The sequence below is a fragment of the Dysidea avara genome, chromosome 11 (assembly GCF_963678975.1).
Source record: "Dysidea avara chromosome 11, odDysAvar1.4, whole genome shotgun sequence".
NCBI lineage: Eukaryota > Metazoa > Porifera > Demospongiae > Dictyoceratida > Dysideidae > Dysidea > Dysidea avara.
In genome coordinates, this window is record NC_089282.1 from 11,819,061 (window position 1) to 11,843,730 (window position 24,670).

Sequence of the window (24,670 nt, forward strand, 5' to 3'; positions counted from 1 at the left end):
TCTTAGTGCAGTCAAGAGGTTTGTTTCATTGTACAGTAATACATTATGGTACTGCAACTATATGGTTTATGCAATGCTTTTTGCAGTTGTGGCTCTTTGTACAGAAAATTTCAGTAATAACACTTGAATTTTCTAATTATTATTAAATCAACCTACCTACCCAAATTTTCTGAGATTTTGCCCGCACAACATATAGGATCCAGTAGGTATGGCCTAACTTACCTAACTTACAGTGCTTGCATCTCTCCTTACTAAACCCTGTCACTAAAATGTATAAGAAACCTTAACAAGCAGCATTATATAGGTTTCATTGTGGGTTCAGTTTCTACTAAAGTTTTGCAGTAATCATTCAGTGACATTCACATTGCATTAAAGTATACTGAGCACATCACAAACTTAATCATTGACATTCTTAAAAGTTGGAACCCTGTGTGGGTGGTTTGTATCCCATAGGTGGACCCATTGCTGTGTGGGTGTGCCATCCAAAATGACAAGCTAGCCATGTACTTTTGTCTAAATGTATCTCCCAATAGATATTAAAGCTAGCTTGTTGGGAGAGATGCCCCATTTAATAATATACTCAGTACTACTGTGACATAGCAAGGCCTCCTTCAAAGAGTGGAGAATAGGGTGCATATGGGATTTAGTGTCTCACATACTTTTGTGGCATAAGTCATTGTACTACTATACCATTTAGATGAGTTGTTCTAATTTTTAGAATGTATATGTTGACATAAAATAACTAGTAACTTTTCCACAAACAAATATAATTATAGAGTTTATTTTTATACTTATCATCTTATGTTATATACTTTAAAGCTTAAATTAAGTGCTTAAACTTATGGTAAACAAAGTATACTAAATTTTAGAAAGCCCATAATCTTGTTTTAGCCTGACACCGCTTAAAATAAGAAGTTATGTTTGCACTCAAGAACATATTCACTGGTAATAAGCATCACTGTGAAAAAAGCTCAGAATAATAAGGTATATAACAGTCTTATTATGTTAGTATTGGAATGAAATAGTACAGCATATATTATTAGATTAGGACTTTACTATAACAAGCTTATTGAATACATTTAAGACAGTCATATATTAGAGATTAAATCACTAGTATACTGCGGTGTATTATCAGACTATACTAAGCCTATTTCAACCATATATTGGCTACTATACTACTGTACTTTTTTACTTTCCTATAATCTGTGGCTACCTTAATTAAATAATTTCTATAATTATATTTGTAATGAATTTAATTCTGTAAATATGTTAAAACCACAATAGGTACAGCTAGTAAATCAATGTCTCCTTGGCCATGGCAGTATCAAATCAATTTCGTCATTTATCAGTCTTTATCCAACTGCAGCAGGTAAGGAAGTAAATACAATTCACAAGTTCCATTACAAATTACCTGTATTATCATCAATATGTAGAACTCTGTGACAATCTGTTAGTCGTCTGGTAGAACTGTCCCACAGCTCTAATACAAAGATGGTAAATATAATGTGTATTCTGGATAATCGTTGGACTTACAGTTTGTAACAATAAGAATCTCATAAAACCACGACCTTGTCTGGAAACCTAGTATTACCATGTAGAATGGTGGCTAGGTCCCACAACTCTATTAAAGATGGTAAATATAATGCGTATACTGAACAACCATCCATCATACTTACAGTTTGTAACAATCTTTTAAAACTGAGACCGACAATCCATGTACATCTAAGACAAGTCTGATAAGACCAGGTCTCACAACCCTAAATGGAGGCAAACATAATTCATATTCTGGATTATTTGGTGTACTTACAGGTGTTATCAGTGAGTCTAACAAGACATAAAACAGCCACTTAGTATGTGACTTTGTTGGGCTAACGTGTTACGTAAGCTCACAAGAAGCATCTGATACACTCATAACCAAGTCCAAGAATCTTGTAATCACTAAGTACAACTGAAACAAGACTAAATACAATATAATTTGCATACTCTCAGTGAACTTACTTTTGTTAGCAATACGAGCATGATCAGTGAAATAAGGACAAACAAGACAAAACAGGTTCTTGAAAGCACTCAACTCATTTACAGTGCCAGACAAGGTAGCAGCCGTCAGCTGTTGATAAAAAGTAGTGAAAAACATGAAGAAATGAGACCGGTTCCCAGAAGAAATGAGACCAGTTTCCACAAACCTAAACGAAGGTAAATATAAATTGTATACTGGACACTCTCAGTGTACTTACTTACAGATGTTAGCAATAAGAATCACCAAGTCTGTAATTCCTACCCCATTGAAAAGAAAATGAATAAAAACACAATCAGGCTTAATGCACTTACAGCTGTAAGTAATCAGATGACGTTGAACAACTCCGTGAAAAAAGAACAAAACTGTCCACATATGGTCACTACCAGATTCTTTAAAGGAAGCAGCTGCCATTGAAGGAAACTAACACTGCAGATATTGTACACTGACAGCCTGTAGAACTAAGAGGTTCGACAAGAAACTGTACCTCTGAAGAGATAATATACAAAATTGTAAGAGCAGACCATGCATACTCTTACCGTTGATGGCTGATGAACTGTGTCCACTCGTCATCCGCCATAAGCTGAGATATAACAGGATATAAAACATGTAATACGTACACAGCAACACCAAAGTTGAATCATTTGCAGGCCATTGTCATACAATACATAATAAACAATTTAATACGGCTAAACCTATCGTACAAGCTATCATTTTAGTCTAATACTTACTCATCTAGAGCTGTTTTTGATTGCTGCCATCGAAGGAATTGTCCACTTGGCGGCGCCACTTCACCACTACAGCCAGCAGGGATGTACAGTTGTGGTCCATAACTATCATCGTGGCTCATTGGACGATGGCGCCGATCGCGTACACTCTCTCCGCGAGATACACCGTCGTATCACTCACATTTACAACCTCTGATACAACAATAGCGACAAAGATGGCGACTTAATTGCATCAGTAATACGCATGCGCTCCCCTTCAATTTTAAAACAAGCATTACTACGAACTTTTGCAGCTGTGCTAACTGTGCAAGAAACTCTAGATTTGTATGGCTCTTAGATTGAATAATTAATTTTACTGGTATTATATGCTTTGCTGTATGAAAATGTGTGCGTATGAAATTATCACAACAAACTGAAGCTAGTTAGCTAGCTATAGTGATTAACAGAAGTGTAGCTACTTATTGTAAAATCATCATGACTTTGTTTGGTACAGTAAAAAAAACCTTAAGTCACATGAGATGGTGATAATGAGATGTTGAAGCTAAAAATGAGACAATAATGGTGAAGCTAAAAAGTTATCACATTTAGTTAAGTAAACAAAGCCATACAAAGAATGTGTATTAAACTAAAGTATAATCTGTTTCCCATAATATAAGGTGGGGTTTATACTAAAGTATAAGATAGTTAGTATAATGCAAGGCTATACTGAGATTATTTGTATAGTTTAAGTCATTAGATATACCATATTATATTCCTCTTTTTTCACAGTGCATGCTATCTCTCATTATGAGAAAGTATTTTTTGCTGTGTACTGGCTGTCTTCTGTCAAAGAACATTCTTTATCCCTATCTGCCCTATACTGGTCCAGCATTACCAAGTACTCTAGGCCCTTGATAGCAGTGGGTAGTTATGTGCTGTACAGAGAAGGGATCTGTTCCAAAATTTCCTTGGAGCAGTATGGCTTTGCCCTATGCAAGGTAAACTAATCAGTCTCCTCGTAGCAAGCAAATGCATGTAAATGTGTTGCAATTCTTAACTCTTAAGTACCCTGCTGAGTCTGCTTGCCCTTTGATCTATTTGTTATTGTCTTCCTTATTTGGGCTCTCCAGACCAGAAAATGAGGTGGTGTATTTACTACACTATAGCTTTGCGTACAATATCATGAAAGAAAGATAATCTAGCAATCTTACAGCGTTCTCTTAGAGTGACCCAATTTAGAGATTCTATCATAGCAGTTACGCTACTATATGTGCTATAGTTATTACATATCCATCTTGCACTTCTCCTCTGTATTTTTTCCAATGAGTTGGTATGCACTTGCTGGTAAGGGTCCCAAACAACATAAAAAATGCACTGGCTGGAGAGAGTGGAATGAAAGTCAGGTGATAAAAGTGTTCTGCACACGGCAAGTTCAAGAGTAAGTATTGATCTATTGCTATTCACAAGAGAAACTTTAGCAATAGCTAGTTGGATAGTTATAATTCAATTTGTGCTGACTCGATGCCACTTGTAACAAAGCATTTAGCCCAGCTAAGTCTACAAACTGGCTGTACAATACATTGATTCATAGTTTTTTTTTTTTGTAATAATAATAATGTATGCAGCAATACAAATTTTGTATATGTATTACTAATAAACACAATTGATTCTCTGTAAAATGCATGTACATAAAGTTCAGTGATAAGTAGCTGAAACTGGTCTCAGATTCAATCTCAGTGATCCTTTTCCAAAAATTTCCTGGGGGACACTGCTTGAAGTTTCTTAGTTTACTGGAGTGGTATACCCCCAGCATGTGGAACAGTTAATTGTTTGTTATTTTAGTAGTTCCTCAGTAAACCCACATTCACTGATGTTTTACTGAGAGTTTAAAAACTTAGTAAAACAATTATGTTCCACATACTTAAAGTTACTGACATTTTACTATCAGTATAACTACAGCAAAGTAGCTTAACAAATTAGTAAACTAAGAACCTTCAAGCAGTGGGGGGGCATGTCCCCAGACCCCCTAGAAGGCTTGTGCTTCACACACCAGGATGGTGCACCTCTTATCTTATGGCCACACAGCTTCAGTAATAACCAATCAATTTACTTTTGATTGGCCATTCTGTCCGAGCAATAATTTTCCCTTATATTGTTCAAATTGATATGATATTGTGGACTTTTCTAAAGCATTCAACACAGTACCACATCTTCACCTGTTAAAGAAACTGAACTTTACCATAATTTTTATTGAAAATCAAGTTATTCACTGGATTGAAAAATGACTCACGGTATACATAAACGAGTTTTACTGTATGGAGAATCATCCGACTATGTCCCTGGAGTACCTCAGGGTACAGTGTTGGGTCCACTGATGTTCTTGATTTATACTTCATCTCAGCTAAGACTTTTTGCAAATGACTGTTTATTGCATCATGCTATTAAAACAGAACAAGATTCTATCCTACTCCAACAGGATTTAGATGCTCTGTCCCAATTAATGGGCAGTCATTTTGCAGATGAGGTTTAACCTTAGTAAATGCACTGATATGAGATGACATCATGTATAAGGTCCCAGAATCCTATGATTGCAAATTATACTCCCTTCATGGATCTAACACATAATCATTTGTACCTTGGAGTTATGCTACTGTAGATTATCACCTCCCATGGGCCATGGTCCACCCATGTTGCAAACATTGCTAACAAGGCTACAAGGATGTTGAACTTTTTTAGTGTGTGTGTGTGCGTGCGTGCGTGCGTGCGTGCGTGCGTGCGTGTGTGTGTGGATTTTCCACATGTTATCATGTGTCTTGATACAAATGCACTTTCCATGTTACATGAGTTAAATAAACAGTGCAATTGTGCATGTGTGGTAGTTAAATAAACAGTGCAATTGTGCATGTGTGGTAGCTAATCACTATACAAAATGCAGTAATATTCTTGGATACATGCATGCATGTGTGTGCACATAATAATCAAGGTGTAATTAAACCTTGGATATCTAATTCAATACTAGCTGCTATACATTGTTTCAATTTCTTTTTTATACTTCTTCAACACTAGTGATCTCCTCAAATTTAGCATAGGACCTGGGTGATCACATGGTCAGTACAATTATGTAATAAATCACAACACACGTACCTAACTCTTCTCCCACCATGGTAAAATCTGTGGGAAGTAGTTTCCACTTTTTAATTATATGTTTACTCTGTGAATAAGGTACAATATTGTGACTGTTGTATTACAGTAGTAACAAGTACCGTTTCATGAAAAACGAACGCTACAAACTCAATTCCTTGCTGGATAACATTGAAAACTTTTTTGTCTTCAGTCTTTAACACTTGTGACACTGTAGTACATTTACTACCTAACTTTTGAAACATCTCGATCACTTGTGGTTGGAGGTCATCTGTGGCTTCTCCAGTATCAGGATCCATAAAACACTACGCACAGGAACAATACTACTAGTCTCTTACTGGTCAAACATTTCTTCACCTTCAGTGTCAGTAGACATGTCAGGTACCATTGGTTATCTCCTATCAGCACTACATTGCTCAAGAAAGGCAGCTTACTCTTAATTAAGTTTTCCATTTTAGCTGGATAAATCTTTTCTTCATTAGCCATTGTGATCACATCTGTACATGTCATTCACACAAAACAAAATTAATATTCTCTACACATTTGCAAGTGCTTCATACCTGCCATATGATCATAGATACTTAGAGACCCATTCTGTGCAAGTTGAAGTAATCTAAATGCAAATAAGTGTTTCTACACAATTATCTCACTTCATATACATTGCCAGTGTCTCCTGAATGCAGCCATCCTTCCTCATCAATAGTCTCCTTTGTCTCCTTTTCCATGCCAAGGTAGCCCATGAAAACATGTCTGCCACGGAAAAACACCTACCCACAACACCATAAGTTAACAAAATTTCTTAGTTTATGGTATGTGTGGACATGATTAATTACAAAACCTGCTTTTAAACAAGCAGAGATGGATAATTCTCAGTAACTGTATTGTGGTAATAATACAACTATTTACAGTTTCTGCAGTTTTTCTATCACAAACCAACTACTACTTATTCTTGGGTGTTTGCTGCATAATAATGTGACGTATTGGTAAAAACCTGTTGCCAAAAAAATTACTGAATCCTTAAAGTACAGTTCCGCGTATGGCTTCTGAGGTTAACACAGCTGGGGTTTACTAATGGATTCCCATGGTCACCAGTAATTATCTAATTAGTCTGTGGCTTGTTTAACACTGGCGCGCCCAACGAGAAAATGCCTTTTATGATGAAATAACCTGCCACAAATGAAGAAAGAAGAGCGATATACATGAGGGAAGCGAAGTAAGTGTTGTATCTTCTTTATCGTGGTCTAATGCACCTATCAATGTTAAGCCCCACCCCCCCAGTATGGGAAGGGTGGGGATTTGATCAAGTGGAAAGTCAAATTTCCCTACCTGGGGGTGAATTATCAGGTCAAATCCCCACATAGTCCCACCCTATGAGGTGGGGATAGGAAGGGGATTTGACAACCAACGTGTTGTAAAAACAGAAGCCACAGTGACAAAGTACACGGGGTGCTGCAGTTTTATCATGTGTTCTCTCGCGCTTCACTTATAAAACTACTGTAAAGGATCTATGCTACTATAGAGCGCTTGTTCAAATTCCCCACCCTTGGGAGCAAAATTTAAGTTCAAATCCCCTCCTAACGTCCCACATAGCCCGTACTTGGGGGGTGGGGCTTGACATTGATAGGTGCATAATGAATATAGCGATCCGTAATTTACCGATTATCTTCCAGTTACGCGATTAAGAAACAATAACTGTGGCCATAGAACAGCTGCGGGTGCCTCAGTTTCTACACCTTGATACTAAAATTAGAACTAGTTCGTCATTTTATACCCGATAGACATGAAAATTTCAGATGGACAACCATGATATTTATGCATTAAAAGAGCATTTGTTGTTTTTTGATAGCTCCTTCTGGTGAGAAATGGCGTGGAGGTAAAGAAGACTGATTAGTGCCAGCACAAAAGCGGAAGAAGAGTATCTGATGACTGAGAAGCCAGAGAACAAAAATAGAAACGCACATTTGTTTTTACAGTTTTCAATAATGTATTTTTAAAGAATCAAGTCTCTAGGGCATAAACTGTGGGACTAGTTCTAGTTTGAAGTTTGAAGCGTAAATTTATAACTCACCTTCTACAGTGAGTTAAGACATGGGATTTGGACTAAACTGTGCAGTAGTGATAGCTTATTGCAAATAAAAAGAGTTTAGCAGAATAATTTAATCCATTCGTAAGTTATAGCAGAAAACATTATTTATGGGAAGCCATACGCGCAACTGTACAGAGCACTCTTAAACAAATAAGATTCTAGAGTGTAAGTGATTATTATAAAGTTATAGTTGTAATACACCCACGAGGTTTGTATCTGATTTGTAAACTGACCCCCCAGAGCCACAGGCCCGAGGGTCAAGTTGTTTCAAAACAGATACAAACTAAATGGGTGTGTTATACCTGATTTGTAGTATGGGGCATGGGCAGATGAAAGTCACCCATTTGTAACATGGAAGGAACAAGAAGGCAATGGCTACTGCTTATCACTCTGTACAAGGAATGATTTTACTTACTAATAACTTTCTTGATGGTTAGAATTACTTTCTTGATGGTCAGTTAATTCATTGTTAGCTGGTTTATTCATTGGTAGCGCATTTTCCATGTACAAGCCTGAGGTGTATATCGATGCAAACCACTACAGCCATTGTGCTGCTTCACATGATTTAGATGGTGTGGCTGAAGTGTCTGATATTCATTGTTATGTGGTGCAGTGCTACAATAGTTTTGGTTAGCTTAGTTTATTGGCGAACAAGCATGTGGTATACAGATACCAACTCAGCCCAGTGGTCAGGGTAAGTAGAACTTGAGGAAAACGGGAACGGGATGGGAATGGAAAGCGGGAATGGGAATGACTCACAGAAAATGCCTGATAAAGGTCACCATACAATTATACAGGTTGGACAGGTTGAATTTTACAGCACAATGTTTATTTGCGACAATGTTTCAATCCTTTCACTAAACACTCTAATAGAGCAGTCACCTGCATTAAAATACTCTAATAGAACATTAAAATAATTTGTAACTATCCCACCAGGGACCCACATTGATGGCCTGTGAATTGATGTGCTATAGCTGTCATAGATTAGGTATATAGACTAGCTAAGTCATCAACATTGAAAGTTAGCTACTCCTTTGTAACAATTTTTTTTAAAATATTCAACAACATTAAAATAATACTGATATGAAAACTGAGATTTATAAAGTACTCTAGTTAACTGGCAGTGCCTATTACAGGCTTCAAAAACTGCACCTATATACTGCTTCCAGATAAGAAATCATATGATGGGAGTATGGGGTGACGTTTGTAATGCATTATTTAGATGACTTCCTCTTGATTGGTCCTGCCAGTTCACCCATCTGTCAATGTAATTTGGACATCTTTACACAAGCATGTGCAGACCTTGGCATGCCACTAGCAGCAGAGAAAACCGAGGCCCCCTCCACACAGCTAATCTTTCTAGGCATTCTCCTAGATACCAATCACACGGAGATCTGCCTTCCTGATGACAAACTCCAACGTATTTGCAAAGAGTTGGCATACTGGCTGCAGAAAGAATTGGCTACCAAGCAAGAAATGTTATCTCTGGTAGGTCTTTTGCAACATGCCACCAAAGTTGTGAGGAGCAGTAGAACATTTGTAGCCCAGATGTACTAGTCAGCTGCTAAACTAAAGAAACTGAAATACTTTACAAGGCCAACTCAGTCCTTTCACTCAGATCTTTATTGGTGGCATACATTTATTGTTAATTGGAATGGGCTGTGCATCTTGCACTAACCTTATCATACTAATCACGTCAATTTTCATGTTTCCACCGGTGCATCTGGATCCTGGGGTTGTGGTGCCCAGTGGGAAAAGTACTGGTTTCAATGGCAATGGCCATTAGAATGGCATCCCATCAGAATTATGGCTAAACAACTAGTACCAATTGTTATTAGTTGTGCAGTATGGGGCCCATGCTTTGCTCATAAAACAGTTCTATTCCTGTGTGATAACATCAGTGTGGTTACTGTTGTTGTAAAGGGTTACTCTAGAGACAAAATGGCTATGCATCTCCTCAAGGCCGGCTCTGGAGGGGAGGGCTGAGTAGGCCATGGCCCACCCAACATTTTCCAATTACAGTTATCTTGACTAGTATGTTGTAGGCTAACAGTACGAGAAGCCATAGAATTACATGTGCCAAGTCTGCTGTTTTTTAGTAAAACTTGCACTCGAACTTATCAAATCTTCTTGTAAACTACACTAAGCACTAGTCTGTACTTAGATTAGAGAACTTAGATACTGTGCTACAAGTCTACCAATCTCTCAAACACGGAGTATTATGGAAAAGTCTTAGTAGGAGTATGTATCAAAATGTTGTGGGTGCCTTATTGTCTATATGGTGCAATTTAGGCCACGCCACTCAACAGTACTGTGGTCATTATTCATCTAGCAACTGGCCAATAAGCTTAGATTAATTGAATACTTATAGCTACATGCAGCTGTTAATAAATGAATTCAGTGTAGTTATTGATTGTAATATTGGATAGCTATGCCCAACTGAATTAGGCTATATATGCTTCTAGATGGCATTTCCTAGGCGATGATTTAAAAAAATTTCTTGAGGTAGCATGCCCCCAGACCCCCCTAGCAGGAGCAGGCTATGCATGCTGAGTGTGCTTTGCACACTACCTCCCACCTACCATGCATGGATGGCCCACCCAACCCAATTTTGCCAGAGCCGGCCCTGCTCCTCAGGTCTTTATGTTTTTTTTGCAGCCACTTTTGATGTGTCACTACAACATATTCCTGGTGAAGTAAATATTCTAGCAGATATGTTATCCAGGAATGATTTAACACATTTTTTATTTCCCAACCACAGGTAAATTGTCTTCCGACTCCATTCTCCATTACCACCTCCACTCCTGTACATCATGTCTCCACGGAAGCCAGATTGGACCTCCCACTCCTTCAGAAGATGGTTCACAGATACTATCACCATGGTGTCTCCCCAGCCACCCACGCTACTTACTCCTGCGGCCAACAGTGTTACCTGACATTCTGTAGTGCTATTCATCAAGACCCACTCCCCATTACTGAATTTACCCTCCTGTTGTTTGTAACTCATTTAGAAACTTTAGGCCTATCATGTACCACAATTAAAGTATACCTCTCAACTGTTCATAACTTGCATACTGCAGTCGGTCATCATTTGCTTTATTACCAACAATTTACACCACGTCTGCAGCAGGTACTTAAAGGAATTCAAAAAACACAAGCTACTTTTGTACGTACATCACCATACATCAGGTTGCCAATAACTTTGAACATCTTGTCTGACATGCTTACTGTCTTACAACATCAGCCTACATCTCATAACAACCTCATGATCTGGGCAGCATCCTGCTTAGCTCTGTTTGGTTTTTTGCACAGTAGTGAACTAACTGTCCCATCTCAGGATAATTACGATCCTTCCATCCACTTTTCAGTGAATGATGTGGCAGTAGATAGCGGGTCATCACCAACCATGATCCAGGTCACTATTAAACAGAGCAAAACTGACCCTTTCTGTCAGGGAGTTAAACTTTTCTTGGGAAGGACTGATTTTCCGTTTGCCCAGTTACTGCTCTTCTGCCCTCATCTCACTTGAGAGGCAATATCCCTGGACCTTTGTTTGTTCCTGAAGATAAACGATATTTAACTCGATCAATCTTAGTCAATTTCCTGGACAATTTGTTTGATGAACTTCATCTCATAAAGGAACACTTTAACACCCATAGTTTTTGAATTGGTGCAGCATCCTCCGAAAGAGTCACCAATATCCCTGATCATCAGATTCAAATGCTCGGCAGGTGGAGAAGTGACACAAATAATACATTAGGACCCCTCCAACAGATCTTGCCAATTTGTCAAAAGCATTAGCAGCTGGCTCTCAGTGACATTTACTTACCTCTACTTAATTTGTATAAGGAGTTATTAGGCATGTGTGTTTCAATACTATACACTTGGGGATCTGCTTGTACATTGTATAGTATGTGCATACACTCGTAACTATTACTTGTCAATCAACAATTACTTACCTGATAAGTTAATCCTGTAGGTGAATTTTATTTTTTCTCTTCATTCCTTGGGTGGAAAAGTTCTACAAACCTTTCTTTGGCCCTATATCACCCAAGTCAAGAATCAAACTTGTAGAGAAGTTTTTGTGTGCATGTACCAATGTGCTAAAGGTTTGTAGGGTAATCTATGGTGGCGGGACTCTGTGCACCTTCCAAACTCCACTACAATCAGAGGATTGAGTGGCCTCAGCCTCGACTGTATTGGAAGTTTGAGTGGCCAAGCATCAGTGTTGAAGTATGATAGGAGTCTGTTAACAAGGTGAGCTAATAACATTAAAGTAGGGATACTTCCACATAGATTTTCTTTTTCTTGTTCACTACCTTTTCTTGCTGGAATCCTACTTCATTTTAAAATGAACAATTTTTAATTGCACAAACTTTTTTTGCTATAGCATAGCTATGACATACATGCATGGCTGGGACTGCTTTATTAGAATATCTCAATCTTGTTGCTGAGTTACATATGCTATGCATAATAGAGACATGGTTCAATGCTGAGTCTTGCTTACTACTGATTGCGGTTATAGTAGGTCAATAAGGGTGGGGGTAACTCAGGTGTGGCAGCGTATTCTGGCAGTCCTATGCGATTGTTTTATAAGTGCAACTACATGTATTCACTCCTTCTTAAGTGCTTTGATAGTTTTGTGGTATCTAAATATCTTGATATGGAAAGTTAATGCCTTGGTATGGTTTCATCGCATGAAGAAGAAAATGACCATGTAATCAGAGATAAAAGGAATGGCAAAGTGCAGAAGGCAGTTACTCATCGGAACCAGAAAGGCACTTGCCACTCATAAGTTTGTTATTGTGGTGTAAATAGTGGCCGTACACTGCTTTGTTTAGCCTCTAGTCTTGCAACTGTGGTCAGGCAGTAAGGCAGGCAAGCAGACCAAAATTTGGATTTTTGGCAACTATTTTAAAATGCCACCTGTAAGTGTTGTCTTGTCTTTAGCATTATAATTGATGTTGGATGGACTAACACTACACTGTAAAGGTGATTTTTATTATGTATGATGCTTCTATGATGGTTTTTAGAAGTAGCACTTTTGGCGGCACCCATCATTTTAGGGGGGGAACCCTACTAAACAGCACTACCATACTGTATAATTTCATTGACTTAGTAATTTTCCCAAACTGGTGATGTTCTCATGTAAAAGTGTAGCTACTATTATTTGACAATGCAAACTTGCAATGGTACCTGAATATGTGGTCACATAAGTTCACCAGGTTTAAAGCATACGTATGTGGTTGAATAATTGAAAACCTACTGGGTGACAGAATTCATCGATATTTTCAAAAAACAATTGTAGTACTTGACCAGACTAGTGATTGGATATATATGGGTTAACCTCTCTAACTTGTAACAAGAGAACAGTACCAATTAAACGTACATATTTAGCAACATATCAGCTAGTCAAGTCAAATATTTTCACTATTTTGAATGCTCTAAACTACAGTAAATTTATCAAAAAATTTAAAGTTGCGAACATGATGACTTTATAATCTGTACTTTCATGGCTTTGAATTATACTATCACTCTTTATTTTGATACCTTTATTGTCATGACCTGCATGCATATATAAATTTTACAATAATTATTAATCTTGCAATATGTAGCTACTTAAGTAATCTCAAAAGAGAGTGTCAATAACATAACAGTATATTGTGTTAATAGAAAATAATAACCCCGTTATTTGAAAACTACAATCACTCACCTCTTGACAATCTAACTTTGCCTCAACTCCTCTTATGCTCTTACCAGCAGACCACTCAGTAACAAAAGAAGGAATCTTTGGCATATGAATCTTTGGCATATGAATCTTTGGCATACTGACTTTGGTTTCCAGCGATTGTAGGCCAGTGCACTCACTTACACCATACATACTTCTTGTATTATAGTCTAGAAATATGATGTGTGTTGGATCAACTCCCACTATTGTGTTCTTGCACATTTTAAGGCTAAATAATTGCTTCTCCGTCCAAACATATGGCTCTGGTAAACTGCACAATGTACAAACCCCAACACGTGAATCAAGAACTATAGATAACCTACCCAACTGCATGATATTGCCGAGTCACAATTAGGTAAGGTTGCTGTTTCTGTATTCCCCGGGTGGATTTTGCATTGGCAATCCAGTTATCGTTTTGACATGTTTCATTCACTTTTTCCCACACACTAACAATACAGCAATAACAGCATTACATTTACTATACACTATACCGTGGTACTCCAAAGAAAAATGTGGGCTCAACATCTTGAAGAGTAATGACAAGGGAGCCCTATATGCATGAACGGAAAGTCTAACAAGTGATTAATACACATACGATGTAATCACAAAATCTAGAGTACATTCTGTAAGAGATCCCAACAGGAAATGACAAACTAAGGAGAATGGATGGAAAATGGCAAATAAAGAATATTACTATGCTCAATATCTGTTAAGTAGCATTTGACAAGTACGATATACATACAATGGCTTTCTCGGGTAGCTTTTTTACAGAGAGTAACTATGGATGTGCTACTGAAAGTATAGAATCAGCAGCAAAGTTTCACGGGCAAGTCTTTTATAAATGCAAATAACTCAGTGTTAAAAGAGCTGAAAGAAGAAATGTAAGAACTACTTGCCTTCAAAGCATCTGGTTGTGAGAAATACACAGTGCCACCAACATAAAGAGGTAGATACATGTCTAATATCTGCAAGTAAAATGTAGACCAATGTAGTATCAAGAGTTACAAATAAGTAGATACCAGTGGTACAATGTGGCTGAGTGGTAAGTAACTGATGAATTTCTCTCCACCATGAGTTTTAAGTTTATCTTCACCAATTGCATCAACATATGCAGCAGTAACCCATGTGATCTACATATATATTAACATATCCAGTGATAATCTATCCATTACACCTACATTGTCATGACTTAGCATAATTCCTTTTAGGTTATCAGTACTTCCAACCTGTTACAAATATTACTTGTAAACAAAGTCATTCAGTTAGATAAATTCACTCACTGCATCTGGATAAACTAGCATGGCACACTGGTTTGGTTGCTGGCTGTTAATGATTTTGTCAATTATAGAATCATCCATGTCCTTGCCCAACTCCAGAAATTTCACCCACTACAAGGAGACACACAACTACTCAATCACACACTATTACTAACCTATAAGCTACCATTGTACATACAACAATACAACACCATACAGTGTAGGTATCAGGATAGTCCTTGCTGAGTTCTCCCTTGTACTGAACTATGGCCTTTAAGTGAGGGAGCTTGTCACGAATCTAATGTAAAAAAAAATTATTTACCAGTTACTTAAACATAGAAAGTACTTTAAGAATCTTGTCCAGTAGCTTCTGATTTTCGACCACTATTATATTAGCTCTGCTGCTGTTCAGAATGTAGTGACAGACCTCTGTACTGTTAGTGGTATATATACCAGTAGATAGTCCCCTAATGATAGTGAACACATTAGTAGCTATAACTCTTAATTTTACAAATACTACAGTACTTCATACCCAGCAAACACTGCTCCCATGCTAGATGCAAACCACTCCACAGAGTTAAATCCCAGAATACCAACAGCATGATAAGTTTCCAGTCCAAGCTGTAAGCATATAAAATGGCATACAGTACTAAACTGTAATTAAAACAAGGCCTGCATGTACTTTCAATATCAGCACATATGTAATTACCAAAACATTAAAACACTCAAAATAAACTCAAGAAACAGGCACATTTAGTGGTGGATCTAGAAATTTTCAGAGGGGGTTTTGGGTTTAAGCAACAGGGGCAGATCTAGGCATGGGCATTAGTGGAAGTCATTCAACAAGTGTGTGAAGCAGGGTAGTTGGAAAAGGCGGATACGGTCGGACACGGACACGAATGCGGACAGGGACACGGATATTTTTAAAATACACTTTTACATTTATAAAACAGTTATTTTCATATCTAACATTGTTTTTACAGCAGCATTCGCTTCCAGACCCAGGCGTCGATCTTGTCATAGCGCTTATCCATTTATAAGTGCATGTGTGAAGGAAGACTAGCACTCTGAAGACTATATATAGTGTTGTACACGTGCTCTAAAAATCTAATTCAGTGTCAGAGATTAAGCTGGCATGTCCCAACCTAATCTCGTAGGCCAGATCCTGGGACAACGTAAAAATTAATGTAGTATATGATCAGCAAACTCCTGAACTATGCATAATGACTGAGTTTATAGGCGTAGGTTCTCCTAAGCCTACTGATAAAAATAAATTATGGAGAATTTTTCAGAATAGTTACCAGGGGCAGACGCAGACCTTTAAAAACGGGGGTTCCACTTTGGAACATGGTCATTGTCAGTAGCTGGCATGCAGTCTAGCTATATAGCTAGCTAATAATATTCAACAACAAAATCATCACTCTCCAGCAATGTTTCACTGTTAAATCTTACCAGTATTATTATTAAAATCTTTGGAAAATGCAAGTGATGCTTTTAGAAGTAGCAGTAATCAGTCGATATATCTTTAAACATAAAAATTAATGATTTTTAGAAGTGGTTATTGCATATGAAGAGGCCACCTTCCAACCCCTGCCTGATAGGGGTGGTGCCAGGATGGCATCAAAAGATTAACAATTTATGCTCTTGGCTGCTGGTCTACAAACTAGGTACTTGCACCCACTCCGTAAACTGATTTTTGGATGCATGCATTATTTTCAGAGGGGGTTTTAGTTGAAACCAATGCAAGCTCACTGTATCCGCCACTGAAGTTTGCTATGTTTTGTAACTGAAATAAAGCATATAATGTATAATGAGTATAATAACCCAGGCCACTTTTGCCCAGGCCTAATACATGCAATTCTTCAGTGAATATTACTGAATAAGCAACCCCGAATAAATGATGAAACACTGAGACAGAGCCAAGGTGATTATTAAAAGGTATTGATTTGCCATAGTGTGGTATGGCTTCTCTGTGGTTGTGCTGGCTAGCTATCACACTAGAAACCTACATATATTTTCCGTAGCGACTAGATTGAGTGCAGAAACACTTCTCTTACTGTTGTTTGTTTGTAACACTGTGTAACAGATGCAACACAGCAAAAACTGAAACATAATGGCTACTTCACTTTTCAGTAATTAATTGTTGGGGCACGTGTTTAGACACAAAATTAATTCTAGTCATGCCTGGTGCTGTTGTTTCTTTAGATGTGCTGTATGCAGGTTCATCAGCCTTAATTATGTGAACAATAAATTAACAAGCCAAAAAATTAGAATTTTCAAATTGGATCAGGGATCAAGGAACAGTTATGAAACTAGGGGTTAGCTTTAAAAGTAGTGTAGGGATGGTTCTAAGGGGATTTCCAGAAACCAGAAACCAGTTTCCAGAAACCAGTCAGCTTGTCTAAAGTTAAAAAATTGAAACAGTAAGCTTAAAATGAGAGGCTAATTACTAAAAAATGCTAATGTATAGTGATAAAATTGAGTAAATTTCTTCTCTTTGCCACAAAATTGCCTATTCCGAGCTATTAAATGGCAAATATCTGTAATTAAAATAATGCTACAGCAGACTTCTACAGTGCTATGAGTGAAAAAGTGTTTTGAGTTGGAACAGACTATATATGGTAAGCTAAAAGATAACTGGAAATGAAAATTATTCTCAGTGTCTTCTCTAGCAAGGAAAAAATTTATGATGGACAACTATAAAACAGTGGAAAATAGCAGGGGTAAATTTGTTGACTGGTTCCAACCCTTCCAACCCAAAGGCAGAAAAGCCCAGGTCCATTCTGAGGCAATGTAATTACAGCCTATTTTAGCTAAATATGATCACTTCAACAAATGCTTTCACAGTTAAATCTTACCACTCTAAGTGTATACAGAAAAAATGTCAGTAGCTAAGTCATAATAGCCAATAATCATTTTTAGAGACACTTAACACATTCAAGGCTTGGGAGAAGTAATTTACGTAACTTAATCACTAGAGGTTACTATCTTTGTAACATACCTTGATTTTAGACTTAAATTACTGTCTTAATTTTTTTTATTTAAAAAACTCACTAGTTTCCGGACCCCTTAGAACATGATCTGAAAAAGTCTATGTTCTTTTATCCATTTAGTTGGCATCATTAAACACTATGGATTATTATTTGTCCAGTCCAAAGTTCTATGCTATTATTTTGTCATACACATGAATAGCAAACTTCACAACAGTATACAAGCATTTTTTTTGCAAACTACCTTCAGAAAAGATTTAGCCACAGCATACACGAGTTCTTTGTATTTTGCGTAAGTCAAACTCTGCCAATGAACTTCTTTACTATCTTTCCAGCACACTGCCTTTGTATGCAGCGATTTACTACATGTCTCTTTGAAGAAATCTGGTATGGTAGCTGGTTTTTTAGCAGCAATACCATCTTTTCCAACTACAATTTCCACAATGTCAGTAGGATCAAAGCAATGTTTCTTGGGTTGTTTAGCTACTAGATCCACAGTTGGCTCCTTTTGAAGTATGTCTGATGAAGATGCTAGACATACACATATGCAAAGGGTAAAATAACATTTCAACAATTTAATAAACATATTTTTAGCAGATAATGTTTACCAATGTAATATTTTTGATTTTAAGCAGAGAATAGACATCATACACACATCATGCATAAACAAGCATAACAAACAGTTTAGCCATGGCTAGAGGTAAAAGCAAGCAAAACTCGAAGCAGTTCTAAATCTATACCATCTGAAAGTTTTATGACAGTTCCCTATTAGGACTCAATGGAAATAGCACTATTCCTGAGATGGTATAGTATATTAAAAATTATGAATTTAAAAATGAAGTAGGAATCCAAGCGATAAAAAGTAGTGAAACAAGAGATGAACAATGGTAGCTATTACAGTATAGCTCAGTAGGAAATCCCAACTTTGGCATGGTATAACAAATATTTTGTGTTCAATGCCAAAGTAGGATTTACCACTGAGCTATACTGTATTAGTTACCATTGTTCATCTCTTGTTTCACTACTTTTTATCGCTTGGATTCCTACTTCATTTTTAAATTCATAATTTTTAATATGCTAGTTTGGTTAGTTTTTTGATTAAGCATACAGCTAGCTATAAACATGTTACTGTTCTATTAGGGTGACTGTTGTATTAGAATATCTCGAGTCAGCCGTGTGCTTGCCCAAAAGGGGTGTGGTCATTGTGGTTTTGATTGATTCACATAGTATTAGAGAAAATCTCAAATCCGAGCTCGAATCAGCCTACCAACTTGAAGGTGTGTGGTCACAAATACAGCTAGCGTAAAAGGGGCTTGGTCATCATGGTCTCAATCGATAGATCGATAATACATAGAATAGGCGTGATGTTGTGACCTATCGTGGAGTACTGGTACCTCCGTACAGTAGCGTAGTCTAAGTTACTTAAATAATTTAGTGTGGTGTCTATTACGCTGCTTAAAGAAAGTGTTGATGTGGAAAATTAACGCCTCAATATGATTTCATTGGATGAAGAAGACATGCAGCCTGTTTGAAGATAAAAGAAAAGACAAGGCGCAAAGGGCATGCACTCGTTGGAACCCCAAAAGGCACATCCCACTAGTGAGTTTGTTGTTGTGGCGTAAAAATGGTGAACAAGTGCTGTTTCGTTTGGGCTCTAGGCTTGCGACTGTGGTCAGTGAGTGAGTGAGTGGGTGGGTGGGTGAGTGAGTGAGTGAGTGAGTTAATTACATACTCAATTACATAATTATTTGGCTTTTCCACGCCCACATGAGCAAAATAACTTTAAAGAAACCCATACAGTGTATGTGATAAACGAAGTTTGTAAGGCACCAGTAACCGTCCAGGTAGGTAAGCTATTGCTTTGAGGTGGTTTACTCATGCCAACTTGAAAAACGTATGAGTGAAGAAAGTTCCTAATGATGTTATGATCAGCTGAGCGATAATATTGATAGTTCAATACTCGCGATACCATAATTACAGCTAACTATCACGATATTGCTATAAGATTACTAGAAACATTGTTACCAAGTTTATTCAACTGTTTTGTAACCCTTTATACTTGCTTATTCTCGAAATGTTTAGTTGCAAGGCTATAACAAGTTGTGTAAATTTATCGGCCACCCACGCAATTAGTCAATCGCTTTGCGAAGGGTCTAGAATTCCATTAAAACGGCTGCTTGAGAAGTTGGCTTAGCTGTACTTGGCTTGCTTTATCATGGAAAAGTTTGGCTGCAAGGCTGTAACAAAAATTGTATAAATATTGGCCACCCACGTAATTAATTACCTAATTAATGCACCTACAAGAAAACAGTAATCTATGATGGCGTTAATTATGCTTAGCATGTTTATCTGTGCATTGAATACTTGGAATTTGACTGGAAGATCATTCAAAGTATAATTATTGTGATATGTAGCGTCAAGTTGTTAAGCGCATGCATCTATTAAGCGTATATTATTTGTTAAGCGCATATGCATTTCTTGTAGCTAACCATGGATGATAAACACACATGGGCAAAATGCAACGATAAAGCTACACACAGCAAAAACATCAAGAAAAGCTGAGAGTACTGAAAAATTTATGTCTCCTCAAGCGCTTACACCTCCCTTGAGGTCTCCCTTCGCTATGTATACAGCAAATCAGCCATTTCTGGATAGTGATAATCTTGTTTATCACGAAGAATTTCACCCAGATATGGAGTCAAATATTCTTACACACTGGCGTGGCACATATCAGAACAATTCAATATATTTTAATGTCATTCAGCTATAGTATGAAAATGTACTGTTTGTTCAATTAGAATTTTTTTTTTAAAAAGTGATTCTACAGAAACATGTTAATTTTAGCAACTTTATATGCTCACCTGTATAGCACATATACAGATATGCCAACTCTCACGCATTAGGCGTGAGTCTCACTCTTTGGCTAGTAATCTCACGCTCTCACGCCTAACCCTCTGTTTCTCACTCTTTCAGCTTAGTTCTCACGCATTTCTCACGCCTGATCTACTTCGTAATTAGCCCTGTGCTTAAAATTGGGCAGACCTGTGCTTATTTTTGTACTTAGAACATGCGACGACCTTTATTTATTTATTTATTTATTTTTGGTCTTCACTACCAAAAATCCTTGAGCTGCACTTGAATCTGTTCCACATTGCCGGTAGTGTTTGAGGTCTCACTCCTAAAATTGTTCAGAGGTTGGCATCTCTGCATATATCATATAGTAGTCTGGTAGTCAAATGCAAAAAAGGTCATGTACCCAGAAAAAAATGGTATAAAAGAAGTTTTGGTATCATTCTGTGTGAAATTTAATGGAGAATAACATATCCAAAATCCCAAAAAATCCATCTTGGGAAATTTTTTTTACTGTTGTTTAAATGTTTGCATGTAATTTCTGTAACAAATGGTTGACAGCTGGTGTCTAATAGAATAGTAATCACCAGCTACAGCTTACTTGTTGAGTTGATATTTGAGGAAAAATGGATCACAAGCACAGTACTATGGTTGTGCATTTGCATTAGTTTGGAATTGGCAAGTCTAAGTGATAGCTGGTGAAAATAACTTTGTACATGTACATGCAGTGCTTAAAGGACCCTCCATGTAAAGTACACTCTACATTTAACCTACTTATGAAGGACAGTTTCTGAAGTTCCTGTGAACCTCTATGATTACAATTTTACCTCTAAAAAGGAATAACAGTAAAATTCAATCCTCTTGCTTCCTCCAACAACTTCATCTCTTATATTTTGTCTTAAAGAAACATGACAATATCAAATCTCATGTATATGGCCAGCGCATTTGTGAGATTGAACATGCCACTTTTAGATGCACCCATCACAATTAGCTCACGAAGCTATTATCTTTTATAAGCCTTTGGCTTTTTTTTTGTCCACTAAGTGAGGGATGAGTATTTGGTAGTTTTAGGTTTGCTTCATGGTTGCATGTCTGGGATTTTCATTGCTTTGATCAGCTATCCACTGTATTTGTAGGGCATGTTCTTCCATTGGTGTATACACTAGAGCTCCACTGTTAATGGATTTAGTGAGTATGGAGTCCCTTGTCTTAGTAATGTTTGGATGTTGTCTCTTTGATGGTCCTTATGAATATTTTAATATTGGTATCATGACATGATTATGGTAAATTTTATATTGATACATCTGTATAATCACGCACATTCCTACTGGAAAACTGAACAAAGTATATTGTGATAGCTGTACATGGCAGATGACATAAATGATTTTAATTCAAAATGGCTGATACAAAGTTTGCCAACAGTAGTGTGAGTACCTCTCCGACACTGGATGTCTCAAGGTAAATACCCACCCATGCCGCGAAGTGCACGTCTTTCAAATGTGTTACTGTAAATGCGTGATCAGCTTCACCTCCCAGGAACCATAGTAAGGGATTTGACTATTATACAATCAGATTCCCTACGCACACTGCATCATTTGCCATCATATCCCCATGCACTTATATACTTGGGCTACTGTAGGGGCATTGTTTGAATACAGTAGAACACGATAGCAATATAATCACTATGACCATAATTATGTACATAGGCTCAGAAGCCATGGCTAGCTACTATCACCCTCTATTATTCTTGTAAGGGGAGAGGAGGAGAATAATATTGATAAGTACATTAATATACAGATATTCACTTCCTGTTATGAATAAGTGAATGATTGCATTAAACTTTAGCCTGTGTGAGATGCATTCATAAAAAATGTAGTTACGTATGTAACCATAAGCACCGATCTTGTTATAGCTACACAATGATCAAAATATTGATCATGCTTTTTTTGTCATTTTCAAATAAAACTGCAGAGCAAGGGTGTGTAATATTTCTCAAGATCAGAGTATGTCAGTACATCTTCAATATCAAATGACTAGAATGATTTTATGGCAAAAGATGGCACCATAGGACCTGTGATTCGAGAGAGGCAAACTGTGAGCAATATAAAGGATGAAGGCACATACTGTAGCATCAAACCCTTTAAAGGGAGTGCTGCAGTTTTGAAAGTGTTTTCTTAATCCTGATACTGATGATAACGACACAGCTGTTGTAAAGAAAGCTGCAGGTAATTAGTTTTTGTTACGTAGTTTAAAAGCTGATGGCACCAGGGTAGGCTGAGATACATATACTCTGAATAACCAAACATCTGTACTAGATCTCAGCATGCATTGATCTCAGAGATCCAAGTAAGGTTTGTGAAACCAAAATTTCTATGATTCAACTAATGCACAGTTCAAGTAATCAGGAGGATGTGAGATTAGGAGCTAACATCAGTAGCATGCTGCAGTGCAGAAGGCATGTAATCAAAACTAACTGCTTTTACATAGCTCTTTAAATAAAACAGAATGCATTGAGCTAGCAGTAGCTTCTTATCATTGAATGGAAGGCAGAGGCATAAACTGTCTAACTTACACATACATAACATGTTAGCTTGCAGGATTACCTATATATGTAATGTGCAGCTTTTCTTTGTTGCTGGTATAGTGAAGGAGAACTGTGCACAATGCTATCATTTTGAAAAACAGCTTTCCGATTATCACTATGCTAAGTAGTCTTAGCTAAGGCTTTCCCTGAAACTTTGTAGAATAAAATCAACCATAAATTACAGTATGTCTTTTAGCATCTTATAGACAGGCACTAGGCCAGTTGTTTCCAAATGAAAAGGTGCAAGAAAGCTTGTAACTGATAGGTGATTACCTATATCTGGTGTAAATGCCAGCAGCAGAGTGAGGCATCCTATTGAGTAAAACTATTAGCCAGCCACACCATGTCTACATCAGTTTGCTAGTTAAAAGATCAGAATTTTCTTTAGCTGCTTATTCATAGGAGCCAGATGCTTCAGTAGTATCCTTAGCCACCTATCCAGCTGCAGCAGCCACCCCATGGGCAGCACAGGAAGCAGAGAAGGAGATTATATGCAGACTGAGTAGTATACTGCAGACAGAGACACCAAAATAGGCAGGATAGCTATGTTGATAATCAGGATCAAATATAACTCTTGCATTCTATAGGTAGCTACTGTAAAATTAGGTTTACACTAACATGTGGGATTCTTGCAGATTCGGTCACAATTTGTCAACACAATTACTACAAATCATTTGTGAACAAGTCTCTGCTATTGAACTCAGTGTTTAGAGTAATAGCTTTAAGAGGAGATCATTTCATTCCACTATAGTTGTGGAATCTTTTGAGGTAAGGACACCTTTTGCACCATCAATTCCGAGATCAATTCTTAGACCCATTACTGATCGTAGTTCCATCCAAAGTGGCTAGGAGAAACTTACATCAATAACTTTCAGTGTGTTCATGCTGAACAAACAATGCCAGGATTATTTTTTATGATATCGGGCTCACAAGGTTTGGATGATGACTCCTCCTTTTCCCCATAATTGTACTATCGTTGTTATAGTCATATCATAGTTGTTATACATGTAGCTATAGTTTATAGTCACAATTTGTAGTTTCATGTGTAATCGTGTAAAATAGCCGTGGTTTCCCCCTGATTTATGAATGCAATGCCATTGGGTCAAATATTTTGGAATGTTTTGAGCGCTTCTTTCTCAATGAAGGAAGGTGCTAACAGCAAAAACCTTGATAGCACTGTGATCCCCAAAGCAATAGGAGTTTGTAAATCTTTGTTTCATGTCTGTATCCCCAAGGAGACAAAAAGTATGAGCATTAGTCTGCCTTGTGTTGAACAAGTGGATCACCATAGTTTTGTTCTCACATTGTCAATTT

At 37.3% G+C, this 24,670-nt stretch overlaps 1 protein-coding gene and 1 long non-coding RNA gene across 6 annotated transcripts in view; both read right to left on the reverse strand.

Annotated features, from left to right (window-relative positions):
* Window positions 1-1,235: 1,235 nt before the first annotated feature.
* Window positions 1,236-3,326, reverse strand: LOC136239118 (uncharacterized). 5 transcript variants are annotated; one of them, XR_010693358.1, is made up of 10 exons: window positions 2,746-3,326; window positions 2,554-2,597; window positions 2,329-2,503; window positions 2,239-2,274; window positions 1,999-2,183; window positions 1,808-1,959; window positions 1,677-1,757; window positions 1,534-1,621; window positions 1,412-1,480; window positions 1,236-1,360 (listed from the first exon to the last, which is right to left on the reverse strand). It is a non-coding gene; the product is annotated as an uncharacterized lncRNA (long non-coding RNA). The 5 variants fall into 5 exon arrangements; XR_010693359.1 differs by having other exon boundaries at window positions 1,999-2,107; window positions 2,746-3,325; XR_010693356.1 differs by having other exon boundaries at window positions 1,808-1,948; window positions 2,235-2,274; window positions 2,746-3,311.
* A 2,218-nt stretch (window positions 3,327-5,544) lies between these two features.
* The window catches only part of LOC136239116 (long-chain-fatty-acid--CoA ligase ACSBG2-like), a 40,471-nt gene continuing 21,345 nt past the window's right edge, over window positions 5,545-24,670 (reverse strand). The window contains exons 3-19 of the mRNA XM_066029854.1: window positions 18,167-18,453; window positions 15,465-15,553; window positions 15,279-15,399; window positions 15,150-15,230; window positions 14,957-15,064; window positions 14,855-14,902; window positions 14,696-14,806; window positions 14,573-14,641; window positions 14,168-14,226; window positions 14,000-14,122; window positions 13,662-13,947; window positions 6,513-6,629; window positions 6,423-6,456; window positions 6,220-6,359; window positions 5,985-6,167; window positions 5,866-5,932; window positions 5,545-5,813 (exon numbers count right to left, since the gene is read on the reverse strand). Of these exons, the coding sequence (XP_065885926.1) occupies window positions 5,737-5,813; window positions 5,866-5,932; window positions 5,985-6,167; window positions 6,220-6,359; window positions 6,423-6,456; window positions 6,513-6,629; window positions 13,662-13,947; window positions 14,000-14,122; window positions 14,168-14,226; window positions 14,573-14,641; window positions 14,696-14,806; window positions 14,855-14,902; window positions 14,957-15,064; window positions 15,150-15,230; window positions 15,279-15,399; window positions 15,465-15,553; window positions 18,167-18,453 (2,000 nt within the window). The 3' untranslated portion in view covers window positions 5,545-5,736. The remainder of the gene's footprint in view (window positions 5,814-5,865; window positions 5,933-5,984; window positions 6,168-6,219; window positions 6,360-6,422; window positions 6,457-6,512; window positions 6,630-13,661; window positions 13,948-13,999; window positions 14,123-14,167; window positions 14,227-14,572; window positions 14,642-14,695; window positions 14,807-14,854; window positions 14,903-14,956; window positions 15,065-15,149; window positions 15,231-15,278; window positions 15,400-15,464; window positions 15,554-18,166; window positions 18,454-24,670) is intronic.